The sequence below is a fragment of the Nelumbo nucifera genome, chromosome 4 (assembly GCF_055504915.1).
Source record: "Nelumbo nucifera cultivar China Antique chromosome 4, China Antique-T2T, whole genome shotgun sequence".
NCBI classification, from domain to species: domain Eukaryota; kingdom Viridiplantae; phylum Streptophyta; class Magnoliopsida; order Proteales; family Nelumbonaceae; genus Nelumbo; species Nelumbo nucifera.
In genome coordinates, this window is record NC_142652.1 from 94,517,230 (window position 1) to 94,541,504 (window position 24,275).

At 37.4% G+C, this 24,275-nt stretch overlaps 1 protein-coding gene and 1 pseudogene across 4 annotated transcripts; both read right to left on the reverse strand.

Annotated features, from left to right (window-relative positions):
• Positions 1-9,756: 9,756 nt before the first annotated feature.
• On the reverse strand, positions 9,757-23,272 carry LOC104610172 (pentatricopeptide repeat-containing protein At2g40720-like). 4 transcript variants are annotated; one of them, XM_010276678.3, is made up of 6 exons: positions 19,367-23,272; positions 18,699-18,769; positions 18,484-18,537; positions 12,697-12,784; positions 10,374-12,610; positions 9,757-10,241 (listed from the first exon to the last, which is right to left on the reverse strand). In XM_010276678.3, exon 1 carries the CDS (start codon positions 22,677-22,679, stop codon positions 19,911-19,913), a length of 2,769 nt encoding a protein of 922 aa, XP_010274980.1. In that variant the 5' UTR covers positions 22,680-23,272; the 3' UTR covers positions 9,757-10,241; positions 10,374-12,610; positions 12,697-12,784; positions 18,484-18,537; positions 18,699-18,769; positions 19,367-19,910. The 4 variants fall into 4 exon arrangements, with proteins under 4 accessions (XP_010274980.1, XP_088759636.1, XP_088759638.1 ...); XM_088903510.1 differs by having other exon boundaries at positions 12,688-12,784; XM_088903512.1 differs by having other exon boundaries at positions 12,697-12,795.
• On the reverse strand, positions 9,971-10,490 carry LOC104586448 (transcription factor ILR3 pseudogene; annotated as a pseudogene).
• Positions 23,273-24,275: the final 1,003 nt, after the last annotated feature.

Below are 24,275 nucleotides of genomic sequence, written 5' to 3' on the forward strand. Positions count from 1 at the left end.
ATCTTGGAAAATAGTTTTTTTATTAAAACTAGTTTTAAACTTCTCCCATATTGGAAAATTACTATACTTGTTTTGAGTTTTTAAATAAGAGCTTATTTACACTCCTTAGAAATATAAGAGAGTATGGAGGCTTGCTACCGTGCAATGCGTGTGCACACGCATGTGGCGTGTGTGTGTGCAGCACAATGAGACACTTTAGAGGCATGTGGTTCGCATAAGACAACTTTGACTGTTAATTACCTTTTAATAGTCACAATGTTTGAAATTGTGATTGTTCAAAGAGCCTTTTTTGAACCACTTTCCTCTGCTCCATGACTCTTCAAATATTATTTAAGGAGCGTAAATCAAGCAAATGAACACAAGTTTTCAAAAATCACTCATGTCTCTCTCAGTTCGATTTCCTACTATCTCACAAAAGGTTTCTTTGGAGACTCTTCAACTTTGTTGGTTGTAGATTCTCGCCCAAGGCTCTATTGTATCCTAGGAATGGATTTGCCTGTAACCCAACAGCAAACTTAGTAAAACTGAGTGGAGGCAAATTATGTTCTAAAGACAGTGCCTTTAGACACACCTCGGATATGGGTGCAAATGGATCGGATCATGATCTGATCTGATCTGATCCGAGACCCAATCCTATTTGGTCGAATTCGGATCTCCCCATGTCGGATCTTCAAATTGGATTGGATTCAGATCACCCCTACCTGACCTGATGTGTTATATATTAATAAATATATATAATACATATATATATATGTTATTTATTTTATAAATGTATTATTTATATTGTATTTTTATAAATTTGTTATATTATTTATTTTTTATAAAAGAACATGTATATATATGATGAAAATAATTAAAAAATATTTTTATTTTTTGTTTATCTTTATTTAACTTGGTATATTTTATTTTTTTTAATAATTTATTAATTTTTAAAGAAAACAAGTCGGATCAAATCAGATTTGATAGGATTTGAATTCAGATCGAGTCTTATCAGATTCGATCAGATATTCGGATCAGAACAAATCCAACACGAATAGTATCAGATCGGTTTTGAATTATCCTAATTCGAATCCGATCCGATCCATTTGCATCCCTAGCCTCAAAGCTTCTCCTCCAAGTTTATGTGACCCCATTTTCCCAAAAATAATAACTATCATAATGTTGAAATAACATTTCTAAAGCATAATCTTTATTAAAGACCTTTTGAAAATGAATTTTGTTGAAAGAAAATAGAGAGAAACATGTGAGAATTAATTAGAATTTTAGAAAACTAGTCAAAAGGACAAAGTGATCTCATAAAATAAGGGTACTTTGGGGTTTGAAAATGTTTAAAGAACATCTAATGAAATGAAAGGGCTGTTTGACAAGTCTTTTTAGGAAGATCTTTTCACAACCTAGATGGCCAAAAGATATAATGATGAGCTTTTGGGGTTATTTTTAAAGATCTAAACGGTTTGGTAAGTGTACTATTATACCATGGTCTACATAACTATTAAATGAAAGATTTTAATTAGGTGTAGATAGGCAGGAAGCTTCAAAATAAAGCTTCTAGATTTTTGGCAATTTTAGGCTTCTATGAACTTCTTAGGACACAGGTCTTTTTGACTTCTCCTCTTTATTTATTGCTAAAGACATTGGTTTGGTCTTCCAAGCTTTGAAAAGCCTGAAAGAACATACAAAATATGTGCCAAATGCCCCCGAAGTTAACCAACAAAATGCTAAAATTGAGGGCAAAGTGTTGGAATCCAAAAGTTGGGTTGTTTTGTTGGTTTGCTGCAAAACAAAGTTTGGGGAGGGGTAAATGTCACCACTCCTTAAACACTATGTTTGGTTTGAAGGAAAGAGTAGGGAAGGGAAGGGAAATGCAAGGAAACCTATGGCTGCATTTGGAAACGATGCAAATGGAGTATAAATCCCAGTTCAGAGTAAATTTGCACTCTGGTTCATTTTTGCATGTGTTTGGCAACATTACATTTATGCATTGACAAATGACAGACCAATGCATATTTTCATTGATAATAAGATGTAAGAATACATCAATAAAAAAGAAATAAATTTGCATTCAAGTGGGCTTGTTATAAAAAAAAAAAAAAAAGCATATGCTTTATTGGAATTCATGTTTGCACCCATTACAGCTAAAGTCTGTTTGGTAAGAAAGTAAATTTGTAAGTGCAAAACTAACACAATTTTACAATTTATATGAACCGCTTTACAGTCTACATATTTGTATTCACACCTATTTGCATCACTTCCAAACACAGCCTATACAATATATGTAAAGGTTTCCCTTCCTTTCCTTTCCTTTCCTTTCTCTACATTTTCCTTCAAACCAAACATACCCTAATTAACAAGGTGGCTTTTCGTGATTTACCCAAAAAGAAAAGAAAACTCATTCCACGATAGTTCATTAGGTTTTCACTAACCAAGAGAGTGTTTGGTATGGTTGTGTTTCATGCATGGTGCAGCTGATTTGATTTTGAAATGAAAATTGAAAGTGTTTAACTGTTATGTGGTCCTGTTTCTAATGAGAGCTTTACCACAACACCTACCATTTATGACAACCTCAACAAGAATGGTCATGTTGCAACCATCTTTTCCGGTCAAAATCTGTTTAATAAAATAGACGTGATGTTTTGAACAAGGAAACCCATTTCTAGACTTTGATCTTCTCCCAACCAAGCAGGTTCCAACCCCTTACCAACTTGATCCAACAATACTGCACATCTCACCATGAAATTGGGATCCACCATGTATGAGATGAACTCCATTTTTTTTAATAACTGTTTCCTATGTTTTGATTGAGACCAGATCATCTGCCAATAAAATACTTTCGGGTACCCTCCCAACATGATCTGACACCACACATCTCATATATGACCGATTTGGGTCAAACCCATTAAAGTTTTAACAAAATCCCGATCTTAATCCGCCCAAATTGAACCCCTTATTGGGGGTTCCAAACTTCCAGTTTTATGGTGAGTTCCATCCTCGCTGTCAGATCATGTTGCAAGGGTTTTGAAATGTGTTCTGTTGGCAAGGGATTCAACTCTTTTTGGCTTTCACTTTTGGCTGAAGGATCCCCTCTATTTCAAAATCTGTCAAGAATCAGCTCCTTACCTCAAAATTCCAGTTGACAATCATCGAGGAATCTGGCCATTTCTTAGAAAACACTTGCATGTCTATTTCAGAAAACACCACCTTAAGGTTATGTACTCACACTTTCTTCCTGTGGCCTCACGGACAAGTGTCTTTAAATAATACAAATATCTTGGATCGGTTGACTGATTTATTGGTGGTACAGACAAGTAACGTGCTGTTTGGACCATTTGTGAGGATCGAATTATCTCACCAAAAGAAATAAGAAACGTACAAGTGAGGGGGCCCTTGGAAAGCAATTATTTTATTCTACCAACTCTTTAGCTTGTTTCCATTTAATTGACTGAATTATCTTGGTGAACTCACATGGGATTCTGGATGTGAATGACCAGAGATTAAATAGGTGGAGAGTCAATTTAATGTGTAACCCATTTTGGTATCCATGGTCCCTTTCTTTGTTTTCTTTTTCTTTTGGAGTGGACTGGGGGTATGGGATGGATGGAAGGTCTGAAACACCTGTCCCCCTTGAGATACATATGTTAGATATTGAAACCTTGAATCCTGGATCCGGTAAACACATTTGGTGAGCACATTAGGGTTGTGTGTGCCTGTGTGGTAAGAAACATTTGGGTTTATTAATATAAATTTATGATAAAATAGGCCACTGTTTACATTAAAGTTATATATGTTTGCTTTTTGGTAACTTACTTATCTGGGTAAGTGTTTCTTAAAAAAGATTTATTCAGGTAAAGTACATTTATCCATGTTTTTTTTATTTTTCATATAAATAAGGCAATAACCATTTTAATCATAAAAATTCATTATTAAAAGGGATATTTTTGTCTCATCAAGTGTTGGCAATTTTCCCCCTAGGTGAGAAAGTTATTTACCCACCTACGAGGGTAAGTGATACCCAGGAAAATAAAATTTCCCTGATCCCCACATAAATCTGAAAAAAAAACATGGGATTCTTGGTCAATGGGAATCAAAATCCCATTGGCCAATTTCCCCCCTATTAAAATAAAAAAAAAAAAAAAACACCTTCTAAAAAATCCATTTTTAATATTAAACAGAAGTACCGTTTCCGCTTTCTTCATAAAACACCAAATTTGATGTTTCTATTATAAATGTAAACACCAATCCATCACATTAAAGTGATTATCTGATGTGATGCAACAAGAAAATATCTCAAAACTTTGTATTGACACTAAACACACAATCAGTGTGTAGTGCGGGACAGGTGTCTTACACTACTACACTCACTGTGGTTGCAGCAGCTGCTGAGGAGGTAGGATACCGCCTGTCCTCGCCACAGGTCGATAGATGTGAGAAGATGACATCACCGGAAGGCTAGAATCACTTACGTCGGATCCAGAAGGACTGCTAGGGCTGCTAAGATAGAGAGCAAAGACGGGTGGAATCGCTACACCAGTGCTCACCGATCACTTTAACGGCCGACTTGCATGTCCATCTACACTGTTAGTCCGAATAGACAAAGAAACTGAAATTGGATATAAAGGGCATTTGTATCTTTTCCCATAGCATTTAATGGTGAATTAATGCCAGGTATTAAATCATCGCAAAATGAAAGTTCAGGTACTAGATTGTTGCGTTTTAAAGCTTGGTTACTAAATTCGCATTTTAAAATATAGGGTACCTATCGGGAATTTTCCCTAAATTTTATCAATGTTAGATATTTGTGTGCATTAATTCTTATTAGTTATTGTTAGATAAATGTGTTTCATATTTCACTATTTTTATTAATTAATTTTATAACTAATATTTTTACACTTTTTTATCTTTATTAGTAAATACATATTCATGATTTATTTTAATAATAGATAATTTGTATTATTTTTTTTCATTATTTATAAAACATTATAATTTTTACACTAGATCAACAATGTAATCATTTCACATATTATATATAAGATATATGGAATCAAAACGCAAAATTTGGACCAAACCACATCACACCCTATAGAATGCCTGAAGGCATGGTATGGTGGTGTGAATTCATCCACAACACACCATTATAGTATAGATGAATCTACACCACTCAATTTCTCATTTACATTATAGAACACTCTCTTAGTGTGTTCACATAATGTGTCCACCATATAAAAGGCTTTACCCCATGTTGTCCCTACTCTCTAACTCTTTCTATATCCTATCGACAAACTCTTTCTATATCCCTACTCACAGGAAACTACAGGCATGCATTGGAGATATCTCACTTGTCATTGATGGGGAAATGTTCCCAATACACGAATACATGTGGGTAGGGATGTGGGAAGTGTGAATAGGAGGAGATGTAGAGTGCAAGACTTGGGAACATGTCAATCCAAAACACAAGATGTTATATATCTCACATTAGTCCTTGCTTTCAATCTGGTTCAGTAGAAGATGTACTAAAAGTTCATCTTTGGTACAAGCTTGTTTGATGTTAGAAGTTGTTAAAATGTCCCAATAAATTTTTTATGGATTTTAACTTTATCTGCATGTACATTCCTTGCAACAAAGAAACTTTCATTTTTATTTCTTTTAGCTTTGAATTGTTGAACCATGGTCTTTATAAACTCAAAATTTTCCTTCATCTTTAATTTGTTTTGCCATTTCATAATAATAATAAAATAAACATTCTTTATTCTTCAATAAATTTTATGCAAATGTGCCACTAAAACATCCTTGCTAGGTCCCAATTCCCAAAGGAAGAAGGTTCACATGACTCTCCTATTTCAGATCTCCAATCCTTCTCTGATCTTATTTCATGAATAAAATTTGAAATCCCAATATAATGCCGTTACATAGAATCTCTCAATTATTAAAATCCCTCAATAATTGAATTTATTGACAAAGTAGCAAATAAATAATTTAGATACGTGTCCTCTCTGAATGCTATGACCAAGAGATTGGATTCGGATTCAGTCCTCACAAGACTCTACTTTCACCGTATTCATTCCCACTTGCAGCTATGCATTCTATATATTTCCTCATAAATTAAAAATATAAATACGGAGGTATGTATTCCAAATACACAGTTACAAGTGCCTGTAATACAATACGGTATAAGCACAGTCTTGTGAGGACTGAATCCGAGTTTTATGACCATAAGTAACTAAGTGTGTAGGTGTTTGCCACCATAAGCTTTCCATTTCACCAGCTTGCCGTATCAGGAAAAAAAATGGAAACGCTAAAAACACATTTGATTCATTGCTTTTCGAAGAAAAATGTTTTTGTAATGATTAACTTCAGCATTTCTTGAATCACCAAATGACAATTCTTGAATCTGTCTTGATCTTGAATTTCCAAGGTGATGTAGCATAATTGAAAATTGAAAAATGTCGATATCTTTCTTAAGATGTCACACAACTGTCATTATAAATATATTATAATAATAAACTAAACGTTCAATCAACCTACATCTTTACCAATTTTTTTGAGTTTTTAAAAAATAAGGGTGGAATGAAACACTTGTAAATTGGGAACACCTGTGAAACCTTATGGTATCAATCACCCTCTATGTCAATAGATACAAGGATCTATAACTCCGTGTTTCAACCATTAGAGAATTGAAAATAGGAATGGCAACAGGCGGGGCAGGGCCAGGTTTTGCCTCCCATGTCCCTGAAACCAAATTCAAATACTCTGCCTCACAACCCAATAGGGCTAGAAATCCCAACTCCATTTCCATTCTTGGCCATTCCTATTTAAAAGCCTATTTTTTTTAAAATCTATCTACCTATTTATATATATACACAAACACACATTTTGAATCTAAAACCTACCCCAAACCCGATAAATGGTCAAAGTCCTGAAAGGGGAGGATCAAATTGCCATCTTTCAGACATTTATGTTTGATTGCAACTAGTTAAGGTAATTAATCAGATATATGAAACTCTGCATTACAATGCAGATTTAGTTCTCGATCCACATTTAACTGTATAATCCACATGAAATTGGGATTTTGCTTAGACAAGCAGCTCAATTTTGAAATTGTTTTTTTTTTTTTTTTCAAATGCCTAAAATATCCTATAAAGTGGATGGCTGAAGAGAAATTTCTCATGCATGCAGGACATTGGCAAAAAGGTTTTCAAGTTTCAATCTTTAGAGGATTCTTAGGTCCGAATCCTCTTATAATATAATGAAGGCAAACTCATTATAGGTTGGAAAATATTTCAGCTATTTTTAACCCATTTAACAGAGCATACAAACTCAGCCTGAACAAGAAAGTGATTCCATTGACATGAGAGAATGAAGTTCTAACATTAAGGCTGTGTTTGGTTTGAAAGAAAAGGTAGAGAAAGCCTTTATTGTTTTAGGGGGCCCAATATATGTTATTAATGTCAATGGAGGATCGGGTTAAATGGTAAACCTGCATGGACCTCACCCTATCAGGTTAAAGTTAGTATAGATGTAGTGATGTACTATGTGTAATAGGTCGAGACGGGTTCAGATGGAGCCAAACCCATACCAATTTCACCCGGTTGATATCCCTCCTTGCGCCATTGTTAAGCAGGGGCTGGATCTGTTCACAAGAAAAATTGTTCCAACACGTTTTAACATGATTTGTGTCCATACATCACAGACATGATATAGGGACGGAATTAAAAAATTTTTATGAGGGGGTCAAAACCTAAGGTGGATTAGGGGGAAGGGGGGAGATGGTCATTGGGGAGAACCCCATTGGGGTGGGGAGTGGGGGAAGGGGAAATTTATATGGAATTGTGGAGATTTTTGGGCCTTGGGGGGTCAGGACTCCCCTGGCTCCGCCCCTGACGTGATGGATCCCAGGCTCATGGTGAGATGTGTGGACACACGTCATGTTGGCACCCTCTTGATACTTCTTTTTTTTTAGCAGATCCCACTCCTCGTTAAGCAAGTAAGCTTAAATAGGCTTGTCAAATGGACAGGTCAGGCCTAGGGTTAGGATAGACCCGGTCCTGAACAGAAAAGGAATACCAAGACCAGGGTGTATAAGTGAACTCAGAATTAGTGGTGCAACTTATTGGGTCGGGTTAAGTTGGGCCTAAATCCTAATTGTGCTTGATGTGGTTGAAAAATTTAGAGCCAATTTGGGAGGGCTTCTGTGTTTGGGGTGTATTGTGTTAATTGAGCATCTAGCTTCGTATTTGGTTCGGGTGTTCTGGATTTTTATCAAACACAGCTTCTGGTATTCCCGTGTGAGACTCGGCTCGGAACGCCAGAAGGTGCGAAGAGCCCTCCCAAATGGGTACTTAGATAGGCAACCCGACTTGCAGCTTTGGCTAGAACTGGTCTTATTGGTCTAAACCAATCCCATCTGAACCAATTATAATTGAGAGTTCTTTAGCTGCCAAATACTCTTTATCCTCTCTTCCCAAATGTAAATGACAATTTTAGACGCCTCATAAAACAGATATAATATTGGGAAGTAAACCATAAAAAGCATATATAATATTGTGAAGTATCTTTTTCATGTGACTTGATTAGGGTGGTGGTGATTTGGGCACCCTCCTAAATCATTGTTACTGAGAGCAAAAATAATCAAATCCGAATATTTATTTGGAGTGGACATGATTTTTTTATAACATAATAAAAAAGAATATTTTATTAAGAATTAAAAAAGGAGTACATCGAAGGAGGTGACAAGTAGGAGTGACCACAAGCCGAGCTCTTCACAAGTTATTCAAGCTCGGCTTGGTTTCAACCGAGCTTTGAGCTGAGCTTGAGCCCAATTAATAGGTTCGTTTAATAATCGAGCCAAGCTCGAATAGCTATATATAATAATAATAATAATAATAATAATAATAATAATAATAATAATAATAATAATAATAATAATAATATAAAATTATAGGAAATAATATATAGTAAAAATATTATATATATAATATTTTTATTTTAATATATAATAATTAATTATTATAATTCTTAATTTTTTAAATATCAAATCAAAAATATTTTTATATATAATTTTTTTAGGATAAATTACAAAGACCCCTATTAGCCAATATTTTTTAATCTCCATACTATCCTTGTAATAAGGACAATTGAGAAAAATACACGAACAGCAGTGGTACCTCAGATTCTTTCACATTTCTCTCTCCTTTCTCACCCTCCTCCCCCGATTTCTCTTCTTCCCCTTCCCCTTTCTCTCCTCCCCTTTCTCTTCTCTTTCATTAACACCCAAGCTGCTTCCAACAACAGCAGCCCAATTCCAGGACCTTGAGCAAGAAGGTGATCCTCCTGCAACTGAAGTTGAGGTAGTGATTTTCTGTCACTAACCGTTTCTCAGCAGCAAAGTCGACGCCTGGGGCTGGGGTAGTGAGGAAATAGAAGTGGGGATGTATGGATTTGCAGCGATCAAAAGCATTGCAGTCCACAGCGATGACCACCAAATCTAAGTTCTCCACAATTTCATATTTCCTTCAGAGCTAAATTCTTCTAGCTGCGACGCTTTATCACTATCTCCTTTAGTGTACCTAAGGAGTAAGGACTAGGAGATGAAGTTTTCTACCTAGCATCCCAGATCCTAGTTGTTCTTATATCTTCTTATTTCTACTATTTCTTATACATACCACAACTGAAGTTACTCCTCCCGCGGGTTCTGCACATTCACAGGCTATACAAAATTAACATTAGGCGTTTAACAAAAAATACACGATGAGGACTAGAATGTGACAGAAATTCAAATAAATTACCAGATTTGGTTATTGAAATTTTACAATTATGAAGCAACGATAAAATGGAAGTTCACAAATTCCAGTGTGTAATCACCCGCCTAATATTCTACGTCATTCAAACTTCCAAGATCTAACCAAAACTGACGTAGTGGGAATAAAGACGGAAGAATAATTGAACATTTCTCCAGGAAATTGAAAGCAGACAGATCTTAAGCAACTGGGAGCCGGAGAACATGATCCTGTGAGGTATCAACTGCAGCGGATGGCATGAATTGCCACATTGCAACCCCTGGGTAGCCAATGAACGGCATCAGCTTGTTACCAGCAGCTTGGCCTTGGGCAGTAAATGCAGCTAGGATAGTCGTAGGGTGAGGTAGAAAGCTTGGTGGAGCACTCAGATTTTTGACTTGCTGTTCCAGCTTCTCTTAATTTCTCTGTCTTCAGCCTTTGTTTCTCGTCACCAAGTTCATTCTTCTCAGCCTACCAAAACCATATAAGGTTCAGGAGAAAACAGGAAAATTGCAAATTTGGAAAGTATTGGGTGCTAAACAAAACACATCCTTAATGTAATGACAAGAGGTATTGAAATAGCAAATTGAACCCCAGGCTTACCTTCAGCTCTTTGATCTTCTCCAGTAGGCTCTCATTTGATTCCTTCAGCTTCTGGGCTTCACTTTGCAACTGAGTAACCATTCGAACAACATCACTCAATATAGCAGCCTTGTCCATCTTGGGTGGCCTTCCAGGTTCCAGGATGGTGACAGCAGATCACGGTCCTGGAATTGGCCTTCCAGCCCCAGGCGTCAACTTTGCTGCTGGGAAACGGTTGGTGACAGCAGATCACTACCTCAACTTCAGTCACAGGAGAATCGCCTTCTTGCTCAGGGTCCTGGAATTGGGCTGCTGTTGTTGAAAGCAGCCTGGGCAATAATGAAAGAGAAGAGAAAGGGAAAGGGGAAGAAGAGAATTCGGGGGAGAGAGAATGAGAGAGAGAAATATGAAGGAATCTGAGGTACCACCGTTGTTCGTGTATCGTGAGGTCAGGGTAACAAGGGTAGTATGGGGATTAAAAAATATTGCAACAGCGAATTTCAATGGAAAGCTAATGGAAGGGGGTATTTGTCTCACGGTCATAGTACGGGGGGTCTTTGTTGCAAAATAAAGTACAGGGGGCTCTTTGTCATAGACCCCATAGTACAGGGGGGTCTTTGTAATTTACCCTTTTTATTTTTATAAAACATTTTTTCTCAAGTCGAGCTCGAGCCGAGCTCGAACTTACAAGTTTTTTACTCGAGCCTCGTACTCGGCTCGGCTCGACTCGAATCTATGACGAGCAATCACCATGCTAACAGACCAAAATTTAAAGAAGCACAACAAAATCCAAATAATCAGTAATCAGATACAAGACATAGAGTGGACATGGATTTAGCTAAGTAGAACATGTCTGTGTCTGACCCATTTACATCTCTTTATTTATTCAATCTAGATTTGGATCTTTTAGGCCATGTTTGGTTCAAATCTCATTCTTTCTCATTTTTACCCAAGATGAAATTCCAAGATGGATAAAAAATGAGTAAAAATGGGAAGAATGAGAAAATATTGCTACGAACCAAACGCTTTTTTCCCAAAAAATGATTTTTTTATGGCAAGAATGAGTAAAATTTGTAACCTGTTTGGTTACAAATTTCATTCTCATTCATTTTTTTATTAATCAAAATAATAATATAAGGGTTAGAGGTGTAAAACGTGCCATGTCGGGTCCACGTAAAGTGCGGGTTGTGCTGTGTGACCCTCCCCTAGAATAACTTGGGGGGTCGGCCCGGCACGTCCCACGGCCCAAGCCCATGCCATGCCACAGGCCAAGTTGGCCCGTGGGCCAAGCCTTGGGCCAAGCCGGGCCATGGACTGGGCCAGAGCTATTTATTTAAAAAAATTGAAAAACTTAAAATTTTAATTTTATATGAACTTTGATGTATACAATTGCTTATATATGCAATAATTAAATAAATTAGTATAATAAAATTGAAAACAATTGTTTATTTTATAATTTTTATTAATATATTATATACTTTATTATTATATAATTATAATTTATATAATATATTACATACATAAATATATAAAATATATAAATATTATATACATAGATATATAAACAATATATATGGGTCGTGTTGGGTCGTGCTAGCATGAAATGAATTTAACTTGGATGACTAAACCACAGCAGCATGAAATGAATTTACACCACCCCATGTTTACAACAAAAGGAAAATTATAGTGTCAAGGAAAATTTAAGCTAAACGCCAATAAAATGGAGACCGATTCCATGTTGGGACCCAATCTTCATAATATGGACAAGGTATGCAGTTTATTAGTTCGCGAGATGTTCACCAAAAAGATTTGGAGGACCCAAGAATCTCATTTATTTCAGAATTGTTGGTGTGCTGTAGAAGGGATACCTCCACCCTTTTTATTATTCTCAAAGGAGTTGGATGAAGATCCGAAATCCTTAACAATTTCTAACCACATCATCCCCCAAATTTGGCCCAAGCTTTCAGAACAGTATTGTTAGAGTTAGCCGAATAAGGGTAGATTAGTCAACTCACATTGGTTAAGTTATGAGCTTATGTGGCAGTCTTATTAGAGGTTCTCTGTCCCATACTTAAGTAGGGGCAGTTTAGTCCTTGTACATTTAATTAGAAGCCTAATCACTATTAAGAGGTCGACTGATAGGGTTTAGCTATCAGGTTCGACAGTTCTTTCATCTTCTTCTTCTTCTCTTCTTCTTCTTCTTCTCTTCTTCTTCTTCTTCTCCTTCTCTTTCTTCTTCTCCTTACTGGTTCGGACTACTGTAGCAACAGTAGAAACAAGTATTAATTACAGGTGGATTCTGGATAAGGCCTGATAATAATATCTGAGAACTTACAGTTCATACAATCTAAGCTCTTTCTTCTGGTTCTGGGCAAACTTTTTGAGTTTTGACTTGAGAACTTGGGAGCCTCGAATGGACAACAAAATTATTCCTGGAAGAAAGCTGCAACACATTAGGTGGTATACAGCCTAGAGGGGATTGGGTGGGTGGGGAACATGATCATCCCCAAATGTTTCATATCAACAATGAACCTACAAAATTTACACTTAAAATTTGAGTATAAGAGACAATATGGCATCCTTATACACCTATCTGGGCATCATAGATTGAAGAATCAGATACCAGCTTGTTGATAGACTAATTTTTCCATTCAAGTCTCAGCATATTATCAAATTCTTTGGGGGACAGTGGCTGAAGTATGTGTATTTCCTCATTAATGCTAGCTGACAAGGGCTTTAGCAAGAGGCCACATTCCCTGGAAGCTGAAGCTCATGCCTTCAACCATAAGACAAGGTGGTGAGATCATCTTGTTGACCAAGGATCTGACCTTGAGTTGGTACAAATGGGTGCTTAAATGGGAGAAAACAACTATTTTGCTTTTAAGCCTATTTATCTATTGTCTTGTTTGTTATTGAGAGATGCATCTTAATATCTTCATGAGCTTGCTCCTAAATCGATAATGAACTCTTTATGTAGGTATTGACCTTAGAAAGGTTTGAACATCTTGGGTTCCTCATTCAGTTTGGTGAAAAGGGGTCTGAAGGAATTCCATTGAGCCAGGCCGCACCCTTTTTTGCAAATTCTGATCCAGACATGCCTGCTGTCCCTGTGCCAGCAGCACAAGTTCATGATTGGATTCTACAAAATATAGCTACTGCTTTGGAGCATAGCTCAGAGAGAGTTTCTACAAAAGAAAATGGGCTACCCAGTAGCTCTGATCAGGATGTTGCTATGGCTGATGCCTGCGCCAGTTCCTTCAAGAGTTCTACCTGTACCAGGAATCTGAGTTTTGTAGAGGGAGTTTCAAAAACTTCAATCATAAAGCAAGCGTCTGATCTGAAGGGTTCTTCTGTAAAGGTAAGAGATCACATGTTTACTGTATTTATTTTATTTTCCCTTTCATATTTCTTTCAGAAGTTTATTTTCATTGGAGTAGAAGTTAGTTTGGCTAGATGGTTTCTTGGCTGTCAATAACAAAGGAGTATTAGTATCTCAGTTCCGTTTTTCAGTATTAGTAATATTCTATATTCAAGAATATATATATATATATATATATATATATCTGTGTGTGTAATTATATATGGAAGAGAAAGCTGTTTATGTCTCTGCTCTTTCTGGAAAAAATGTCAATGATGTTTGTTAATTTCAATTCATGTTTGGGATTTGTGGTTTCAATTTTTAGGTTTTACATTTCTTAATTCTCAATTCAGGACCTGAACCTTTGACCTTTGTGTTATAAACATAATGCTGTAAAACAAGCCATTTTCCATTGGGTCTTTTAGCATTAGGTTTAAGTATGCATTTCTTGAGATGGCACCGTGCTTCAGCATGGCCGGTCAAATTCATGGCAAAAGTAGGTACTATCACCATAGTGGCGCCTTTGCCATTACTTAACTTGATAATAGAGAAAGGACTCTGAGTTTACATAGAACGGTGATCTTCTCTCAAAATTATCACATTTCCAGTAACTCATAAGCTTGTAAAGAGATGCCACATAACCCATGACAAACCAACTAAAGAGACCATGGAAACACATACAGGATTGCCCTAGCATATGCCCCAATCTTCAAGACATAGCAATGGATTCAACGAAGCATCTGCATATAAAAGGCTGCTAGTTGGATTCCACTATCTTATCCCTTGTTTGATACTGCTTGTATATTTTTGGAATCTGTTGGAACTGGTTCTGGCTTCTATGATGCAGTCTGAATGAAATAATGGCGTGTTTCATCTCTTAATGATTTAGACACTAAAAGGAGATAAACAAAATATTACTCTAAATATAATAATAGGACAGACAAGAACCAGAGCACTGTGCATTATATGAATACAGAGGGACCCATCACCCATTCATCAGTCATTAGTGTATGAACAAGTTACATAAACAGCAAGAATGGCAAATATTTATTTCTTTCTTAGTGCTCCCCAGGGAATTGCCTAAAAGAGCAAAATAAAAAAAAATAGAAAAAAAATAAAAATCCTGGGAGTAATGGTTTTCAGTCAATATATTTGGGTGAATCTAGCCACAGTCAACTGTGGAGCTCAGTTCCTACTATTACCAAAAAAAAGTAATGTATTGGTGCATTTTGTACAATATATAATGGTTTTCAAGGTTGCCAATGCATTCAATAATTAGAGTTAAGGGTTAATTACTTGAAGTACCTTTAAATCATCTAACAATAGCTTAATGTATCCCTAAATTTTTAAACTTTACTTAAAGTATCTCTAAAATTTACAAAATTCATTTTCCGGTCAAGTGTTGCCATTAAACTGGATAAAAATTTTACCCTTCTTCAAAACATGCCTCTAGTCTCCAACTAAATGAAACAACACCAGGATCAGAAATAGTGACTCAAAACCAAAGTCGGTGGAAAGGATGATTAAAGTAGCTCTCATGTGCATTACTGCATCTCCCACACTTAGGCCTAGCATGTCCCACACTTGGTTTTTAATCCAATGAACCAAATGCTCACCCCTAGTATGGACTGGAGAACATTGACTGTGCTGGTGTGTCCTTTGTGGACTCGAGAAAGAGATTACAAACCTTTTTTTTTGCACTGTAGTGTATATGGTTTGAAGGAAATGTGTGAACTTTTGAGGGTAGAGTAAATTCTGTTGGAAGTCATGCTAAATAGGTTGAAAAGCACCTTGCATTGTGTTCATGGTTATCTATACATAGATTGTTTAAGGGTATGCCCTACCATAGGTTTTAAATATTTTGATAATTTATGATTTGTTTGCTTATATTACATACCTTGTAATGGGAGGTGTATGCACTGACTGGTTAATCTGATTTGGCATTTTATGGGTCTCTTCTCCCTTGTACAGTTCCTTGGTGTACAAAGGATCACACGTACCTATTCTGTTCAGATACACCATCCCAACCAAGGATGGTTTGGAAAAGAAAAGAAAAGAAGCTTCTTCTACTACCACCCCGGACCAAGGATGCTCTGCTGCTCCTCTATAAACTCCGCCTAAACCCAAGGGGCCAAGATTGTCAATCAAGTAGTAATCAAAGTTTACTTTGGTTCTACCTATTCCTAGGGGTATAAGCATCTCAATGCTGTTCCATGTCTATGCTTTAACTGATATTCTAGGATTATGTTTCATCATTAATAATCAAGTAGTAATCAACAGAATGTCATATGACCAGGAAATTGTATTTGAGGGATTCCTTGTATGGCAGATTTGATCATATATTATCTCTTTTGTCCAGTAGAATCCTGTTTGCTTAGATGGGCGTGTGTCTTGATCTTCTTTCCTTTTGTAGTTCTTTATTCTCTATGAGGTTGCTGAAAAACAAATACCTTAATTTTCTTTCGATGACATAACTTTACACTTCTCACTTGTTCTTTCAACTTCAGGGTTTGACTGAAAAGTTCAAGGAGAAAGATCCACACTATACTGGAGCAGCAATACTTACCTATGATACATTCCTGGCAATGATCATTCCATTCCTTGTATCATAGACTGAGTTTTGTTTTGATTCTATTACATTGTATCATATATTTTTTTCGCATGTTACATTGTATCATTCTGTATCATGGAATGTATGTATTTTAATTGCTTCATTGTTCAGTTTTGAAAGGCATGTGAATAAGACCCTTCAGGGGAGTGGAATGGAGGATGATCTTATGCAAATGAAAGAGAACATTTTTCATTTTTCAAGAAATTTAAATTTTAGAATTGCATAACTGGTCTTTCTGAGAACACAAATAAAACCGGTAACTCATGGGATGCAGTTTCCTCAAATTGCATGCATTGACCAAGGCTGGCTTCCATATTGTGTTTTAGTTGTCCAACTTGTCAAAATGAATGAAAGATGCAACCTATATGTTAAGTTTCAAAATCTTTTAATTTTTTTTTTCTAACTTCTCTTTTTTCTGGTAAACTACATCTTGTCTTGGTTTTAGGCTCAATTTCTTGGTGTGATGGTAAATCATGGGGTGATAAGTATGAGAACACAGGTTTGAGCCTCAGAGTAGCCACTTTGTGCAGAAAAAAAAAAAAGGAAAAAACAAAGGTTAGGTCCACATCTACTCCACCTTCCCAAGAACCTAGGTATTTCTGACAAACATTGGGTAATGGCCTTTTTTATATATTGTCCCTTTTTAGAGGCTAAGGTGCTTTTTTAGATGACTTTGACTGCCAGTGGGATGCGTTTCATGTTAGTTTGTTTCAGAAGCTCACCAAGTTAACCTGATTACATCAATTTTCCTATTATCGTTGACCAAATTAGAACTTCAAATATTAGGATTTTGAGTTCCCTATTCTGCAGTTCTACCTTGTTCAGTAACACAGGTTGTCAAGTATTCAAATATCCACAAGCGTCCAGCATTTCCTGTTGATATGTGGTTACATGGAGTTTAGCATCCATGACATAACCATGTAATTCTCTTCTATCCACTTAGCATGTGAAACATTTGAACAACACTGCCAGTAATGTATCCCAATATTTCATGTCCTCTTATGTACATTTGAATGGATTTGCTATGCCCTCTCTAAATCATTTGTTTCATTGAGTCTACTTGTAATCACTGTGGGTGATAGGGTTCTCTACAATTCCAAAAGGAGCAACCCCAGATTTCAAAATTCTGCTTTGAATCAGTTCCAAGGGGATCATTGATTCAAATTCAAGTCCATATATGCCTTTACACAAATAGGGGTCTCCTATTATCAGTTCTCTTGACTTATAGTCAAGGCTACAGTAATCTCCTAGGGTTCCACCAACCCTTACACAGAAGGAAGAGGAGAAACATAGGCCACTCCTACCAGCAGCCCCCAAATGCCCAAAATCTATTGCAAATATAAAGGGCATCAAAATAAACTTAAAAGTCCTTGATCACCAATCCTAATACAAGTTCTTGACCTCCAATTAAATTGTAGTTCAAGTCCTTCTGGGAGACAGATCTTCAATAAGAAACTCTCCAAAATCCTTCACAAACCAGGTGATTTGATCTAGTAATCATCAGTCTCTTAAATCCCCATACACAGTACTGTTAATCTTAGTATATGGGTCTTATATGCAAAAGGAGGTGAAACCTGCTCTGGTACCAAGATGTCTTGTATGTAGTTCAGATAATCAATAAAAAACAGTAATTTGAGTAGAAGAAAGTGCAGAAAATAATAGGGAAAGAAAAGAGAAGAAAATAGTTATGGGAGAACTTCTTGGGGTGTGTGCAGCCCCCCTTTATATAGTTGTATATATCATGGGAATGGATAGAAATACCCCTGTCCACAGAGTAACAGTAACTTAGATGGGACATGGCTTAGCTGGTCCCAAGCCCAGAAAAAGGAGGATAAGGCACTGAACAGAACTGAATGGCGAAACAGGATTCATGTGGCGAACATGCTTCCATTAATAACCAATCTAGAATATCCTTAACAGGGATTTCACTATTTAATTTTATCAGACCAAGTAATGTAGGATCCCATCAAATTTGTAACTCTATCTATCTAATGCTGAGGGCAGAGTACAAGATCACGATAAACAATGGCAGAAAAATAACAGCAAAGCAATAAGGAAAATAAAAACAATTTATACTTAAAAAAATGTATAAATTCCATATTAATTTGAACACACAAATACCAATAAGGAAAATAATGAAGAGACAAAAATTGATCAAATACCTTAATGGATACTGCGTTCTTTTAATGCTTATAGGGATGATATTGGTGGTCAACCTAAAAGGGGAAAAAACGAAGTAAGAAGAAGAAGAAAAAGGAGGAGGAGGAGGAGGTATCCATCTTCTGTGCGCAACTTGAGAAGGAGATGAAGAAGAAGAAGAAGAAGAAGAAGAAGATGAGAAAGAAAAAGAAGACGAAGAGAGAGAGAGAGAGTTTACCTTGGTTTTGAGCTCTTTGGATCGATCTTAGCTTTAGGACTTTAACAGATCGAGATCGATCCCACCGTTACCTTGTACAGAGAGAGAGAGAGAGAGTCAATTAGTTTTACCTTGTACAGACTTCAACAGATCGAGATACCTCAGCAAAGAGAGAGGGACGAGGGTTTACCTACAGAGAGAGAGAGATGAGGGTTCAGTGACTTCAAGTCGAGAGTACTCAAGCTCGAATGAAAAAAAAAACAAAAGAAAGGATGGGGCACGAAAAATTTTCGTGCCATAAATTTTTGCCAAGATCCAAATTTCATTCTGGGAAGAATGAGTCCTGCGGCAAGAAATGAGTATCCAAACACCTACATCTCATTCATTCTTGCCCATTCTTTTTCAGAATCGGCAAGAATTAAAAGAATGAGCCCACTGGCAGCGAACCAAACATGGCCTATTTCCAGTTGGTTCGGTATGGATGTTGCCTTAGATATCATGAACCTCTCCTATGTTCTTATTCCACTATAGTAATGGATCCATTTGGGAGGGCTGAAGCTATGATTAAGCTATTTTGAAGAAGAAACTTCACTGAAACGTCTTTTTTTTTATTGGCTGGACAACAGTGCATTTGTTATTGTTGGATTTTCAACAAACATTGCTTATAAGCTGTCTGGGTGGGGCTTCACCTTGCAAAGCTGGAAGGTACCACCTGAATGGTCTCTTAAGTGTCCATGTTAGGCTCAGTGGTAGAAGGGCTGGGATGGTTTTTGAAGCTGAGCCAATAAGGTGTAAGACCATGGACTTATACAAGATCATAAACCCAGTTGGACCAGTATAATCTCAAACCAAACCGGACCGGTACAACTTAAGGTCCATTTGATTAGAGCCATTTGCACCAACTTGCTAGAACATTCTAAAATAATGGTTAAAGAAATAATAAAGGGAAATAGTATAAATAAGGGCCCTATGCCCAAATGGGGACCCAAGACTCATATACACCACTTAACAAAGAGAACTAGAGGAGACTCAGAGTCTCAGATTCTCTCTCTCTCTCTCTCTCTCTCTCTCTGCAACCAACATACCTCCACAACCATCTTTCGGACCTTCAGAGGTTTGACCACCGCTTACCTAAGTGGTACCTCTTACACGGGAAAAGGAGAGCACCAAGCCATCAATAAGAGATCTTTGATGTATTTAATGTACAAAATTAATAAATAAACCTCCAAAACTTTAAGTTGCCACTTGGACCCAACTACATCCAGGATCCTTGTTAATGTGTTCTCCCTTCATTCTGTCTCTTAGCTCAATTGAATGATCCCACATGGAGGCTGATGCATACATGTTTGAGAGTAGAACATAAGTTGAAGGTTCATCCAGTTCCAACTCTACCAGAATTTTGGCTATTCTGTTTCCTACTTGTACATTTCCATGCTTATTGCAGGCACCTAACAGTGTCTTCCACAGTGGGGTCTTTGACTGAAAAGGCGTTGTTTTTATTAAAGCCTCTGCCTCATCCACCTGACCAGCTCGGCCAAGGAGGTCAACCATGCAGGCGTAATGGTTTATGGTAATGTCCAACCCATAGTTATTTCTCATGGACTCAAAGTATTGCCAACCTTCTTTGACAAGGCCAACATGGCTGCATGCAGTAAGAACCCCAATGAAAGTGACCCCATCAGGTTCCAACCCAGCTTCTTTCATTCCATTGAACAGCTCAATAGCCTCCTTCCCAAATCCATGGTGGGCATATCCAGTTATCATTGCTGTCCAAGAAACAGTATTGTGTCTTTCCATCCCATCAAAGAACTTGACTGCATCCAGAATGCTTCCACACTTGCAGTACATATCAATGATAGAAGATCCAACATGTAAATTGGATTCAAATCCGGTTTTGATTATACAAGAATGGATCCACTTGCCGCTCTCCAATGCTACTAAGCTAGCACAAGCTGCAAGGCAGCTTGAGAGGACAGATTCATCAACAGGGATAGATGTGTGTTGGAATTCTATGAAAAGCTTTAATGCTTCCTCACCATATCCATGTTGCTCCCATGCTGTGATAATGGCACTCCAGGAAACAATATCTCGTTCTGTCATGGAAGAGAATACTCGAGAAGCATCATAGATATCGCTCTTGATTGGACTCATCCCATACATGCTGATCAAAGCACTTCCAACAAAGGAATGCAACTCGAATCCTGCTTTTATGATGTAACCATGGATCTGCTTCCCTTGGTTCAGTGCTGGGAGTCTTGTGCAAGCCTGAAGAACAACTACCAAGGTGAATTGACTTGGTTTTATAAACTTTGAAGAGCAGATCATATCAAGAAATAAGAATAATGCTTCCTCCCACCTCTCTGATTCAGTGTAACTGGATATAATAGTTGTCCAGCAGAACTCATTTGGCACATCCATCTCTTTAAACACCATGATTGCTTCTTCAACAACTCCACGTTTAGCATACAACTCAATAAGAGCATTCCCAGTGCCAAAATTAGAGTCGGAATCAACAAGTGTTTTAACAATAAGAGAATGGAGAGCTCTGCCTTCTTCCAACTTATGCAGATTAGCACAGGCTCTGAGAACATAACTAATTGTGGAATGACCTGGTATCAGTCCTAGCTCCCTCATCTTACAGAACAGTTCTAGAGCTTTTCCATCTTCTGAATGAAAGGTTAGACCTGCAATCATGGCATTGAAGCATATCTCATTCTTATGCCTGACCTCAAGAAAACATTTGTAAGCATGACAAACCATCCCTGTACCAACATACATATTGATGAGGGAACTCCCGATAAAAGAATCCAATGCAAAGCCAGACTTGATAAAACTGCAATGCACTTGTGAACCAACTGCCGTAACCTCTATACTTGAACACAGACTAAATGCATTAGCAAAGATAAAAGGGTCCAACTTATGGCCTTCCGAGACAAATTGGCCAAACAATTGCAGGCCTTGTTCAGCAACCCCACTCTGATGGAAACCGGCCAGCAAAGAACTCCAGACCACATTGTCCTTCTCTTCTAATTCCTGGAACACTTTGTAGGCATCCTCCAGGAATCCCAACTTGGAATAGGTGTCGACAAGGGCTCCACCAACAAAACTATGGTTATCCAAGCCTACCATAACAGTACGGCCATGAAAAGACTTAACCAGGTGGAAATTCCACAAGTCTGTGCATGATTTAATAAGAATAGCATAAGTATAACATGTCGGTGATACATTAAAATGCAGCATCTGATGAAAAAAATTAATGGCTTCCTTAGCCTTTGATACCTGAACACAACTATCAAGCAATGTATTCCACAAGGCCTCGGATCTTTCATTCAGCGGGATTTCATTGAAGAGCTTACGGGCATCATCCACTTCCCAAGATTTTACATACATATTGAAAATAGAGCTATTACAAAAGAAGCACAGTTCAAAGCCAGATTTCAGTGTTTGACCATGAAGAACTTTTCCCATCAGCAAATTGCCTGTAACTCCACATGCCTTGAGTGCCACTGAGTACCCAAACTCGTTGGGCCACAACCCTGAACGACACATAAGAGAAAACAACTGCAAACCAAGGTCGTTGTAACCGTATTGTACATAGGCTGAGATCATGCTTGTCCAAGAAATCAAATTTGGTTCTGGCATCTCGTCAAACAGTAGACGAGCATTCATCAGCTCCTCACAAGCAGCATAAAAACGGAGAATGTTGTTCTGTACAAAGACATCTCGATGTAGCCCGCTTTTGATGAGGATTGAATGAAGTGACTTTCCATTGTTAACATCTCTCAGATCACTGAAACGCTGCAAAAGTGAAGCACACTCTTGTAAGGAAAACTGAGGTCTATGGTTCTCAATGTCGAAGAAGCTGTTGATGGTGCGAACCGTTCTCTGAATCCCAGAAATGCAATTGTTAAAATGAATGAAAAGATCTCTACAATTCAGTTTTGCAGAGAGGATTTCTCTCTGAAATGGGAAGGAAAGCCAGAAACGATTCACAAAGATCATGTTCGAAAAGATTCATCTGTAGGTTCCTGAGTAACACGTCCTGGTCCAGTTTCTAGTATTCGATAAAAAACTGGTATTTGAATTTTCAGGGAAATAAACGAAGGGTGCAACTTCTGAGAAATCGTCCATGCCGTATATGGCTCAAACGGTGCACAATCAATTGTGAGAAGGTTTCCAATCCCCTTCTGAAACCGCATTTGTCCAGTTCAGCAGAGAACCGCTTCTACCGGAGAAGACGACCTGAGAACGTGTTATCCAGGGCTGTTCGAGAAGATGACCTGAGGATCTGCTCCTGCTTCGACTAGAAACCCTTAGCATATACAACAATCATTGTAACGATTGTTCGCCCGATCGTCTCCGGCCGTCCCATCGATTGACCAGTCGGTGTTAACGTGTAATTAACGGTCAAGGTATGCGTTTTCGGCCAAACTTTTTTCTGTTGCTATTCATCGACCTGATCATTAAATTGTAGATGGTTTGCTTAGCTTGTATTTGATCAAATTACAGTTGTGTAATTTTTATCTTGTGTAGATCTTGTTAAAAACTTAGAATTCTCCTTCTGGATTGGAGGAACTGATCTTTTTGATTGGGGTTCCGGCATCATAGAGATTAGCAGAATGGTTTTTAAAGGATCACTACCTAGTTCTCAATTGCAAAATGGAGCGGATTATTATCCGACCCTCTTCCCAATCCGATTCGGATAATCAATTAGCGGATTTCGGCTCATAACGGATAAAAAGGATCCGATTGTTTATCAGATCGAATTCACATGACATCACCCCTTATTCGATCTAAAAATTCTGATTCGATCGGATGGCGTCCAGGCCGCCTTAAATCCTTGCCTAAGTATGACATGGCCCACATTACAGGTCTAGCATTTGCCAAGCTTCTGTTAAATAAATGCTATTTACGGGAGTTTTAAAATGGGTTAAAACGAATCTAGTGATTTAAAACGAACAAAGGTTGAGCTGAACGCTTTAGCTGTTTAGCGGTCTGTGGAACCAATGATGAGGTTTCAAGCCAGTAAACCGTTCAGTTAATCGGAATTCATTTAAAATCCGATTCAATGGGTCAACTTATGGAGCAAAAACCAATGTTTTCAAAATTGGGCTGGATTGGATGATCGGACTAAAAAACTGGGAATTGGTCATCTGATCGATTCTGTTTTATCCCATAATCATCTTTTAGCCAAAAATCTTTGATTTGCTCAATAAACCATTGATCCAAGCGATCGAACCATTAAAACCATTAACGGTTTTTAGTCATTTTTTATTTTTTTTTTTGTTAAAATTGGATGTTTATTTGGTTTAAATCATCAAACCATTTGACTCAGGAACCGAACCCCTGAACAATTCATTGTCCAGTTCGTTTTTAAAAACCTTGGCAAAAACCATAATAACACACTAATAGCATTACATCCAATCACACGGGCAATATAATCCTAAGGTGGAGATGTAGGAACCAAGGTTCAAAATATCAACATTCGTCGTATCATTGTGGGACCCCTCCGATACACTCTTACAGTGGGTGTATCAAGGGTCTGACCGGTTCAGATTGTGGAAGAGGCCTAAACCAGCTCCCCTGAACCAATTGCGA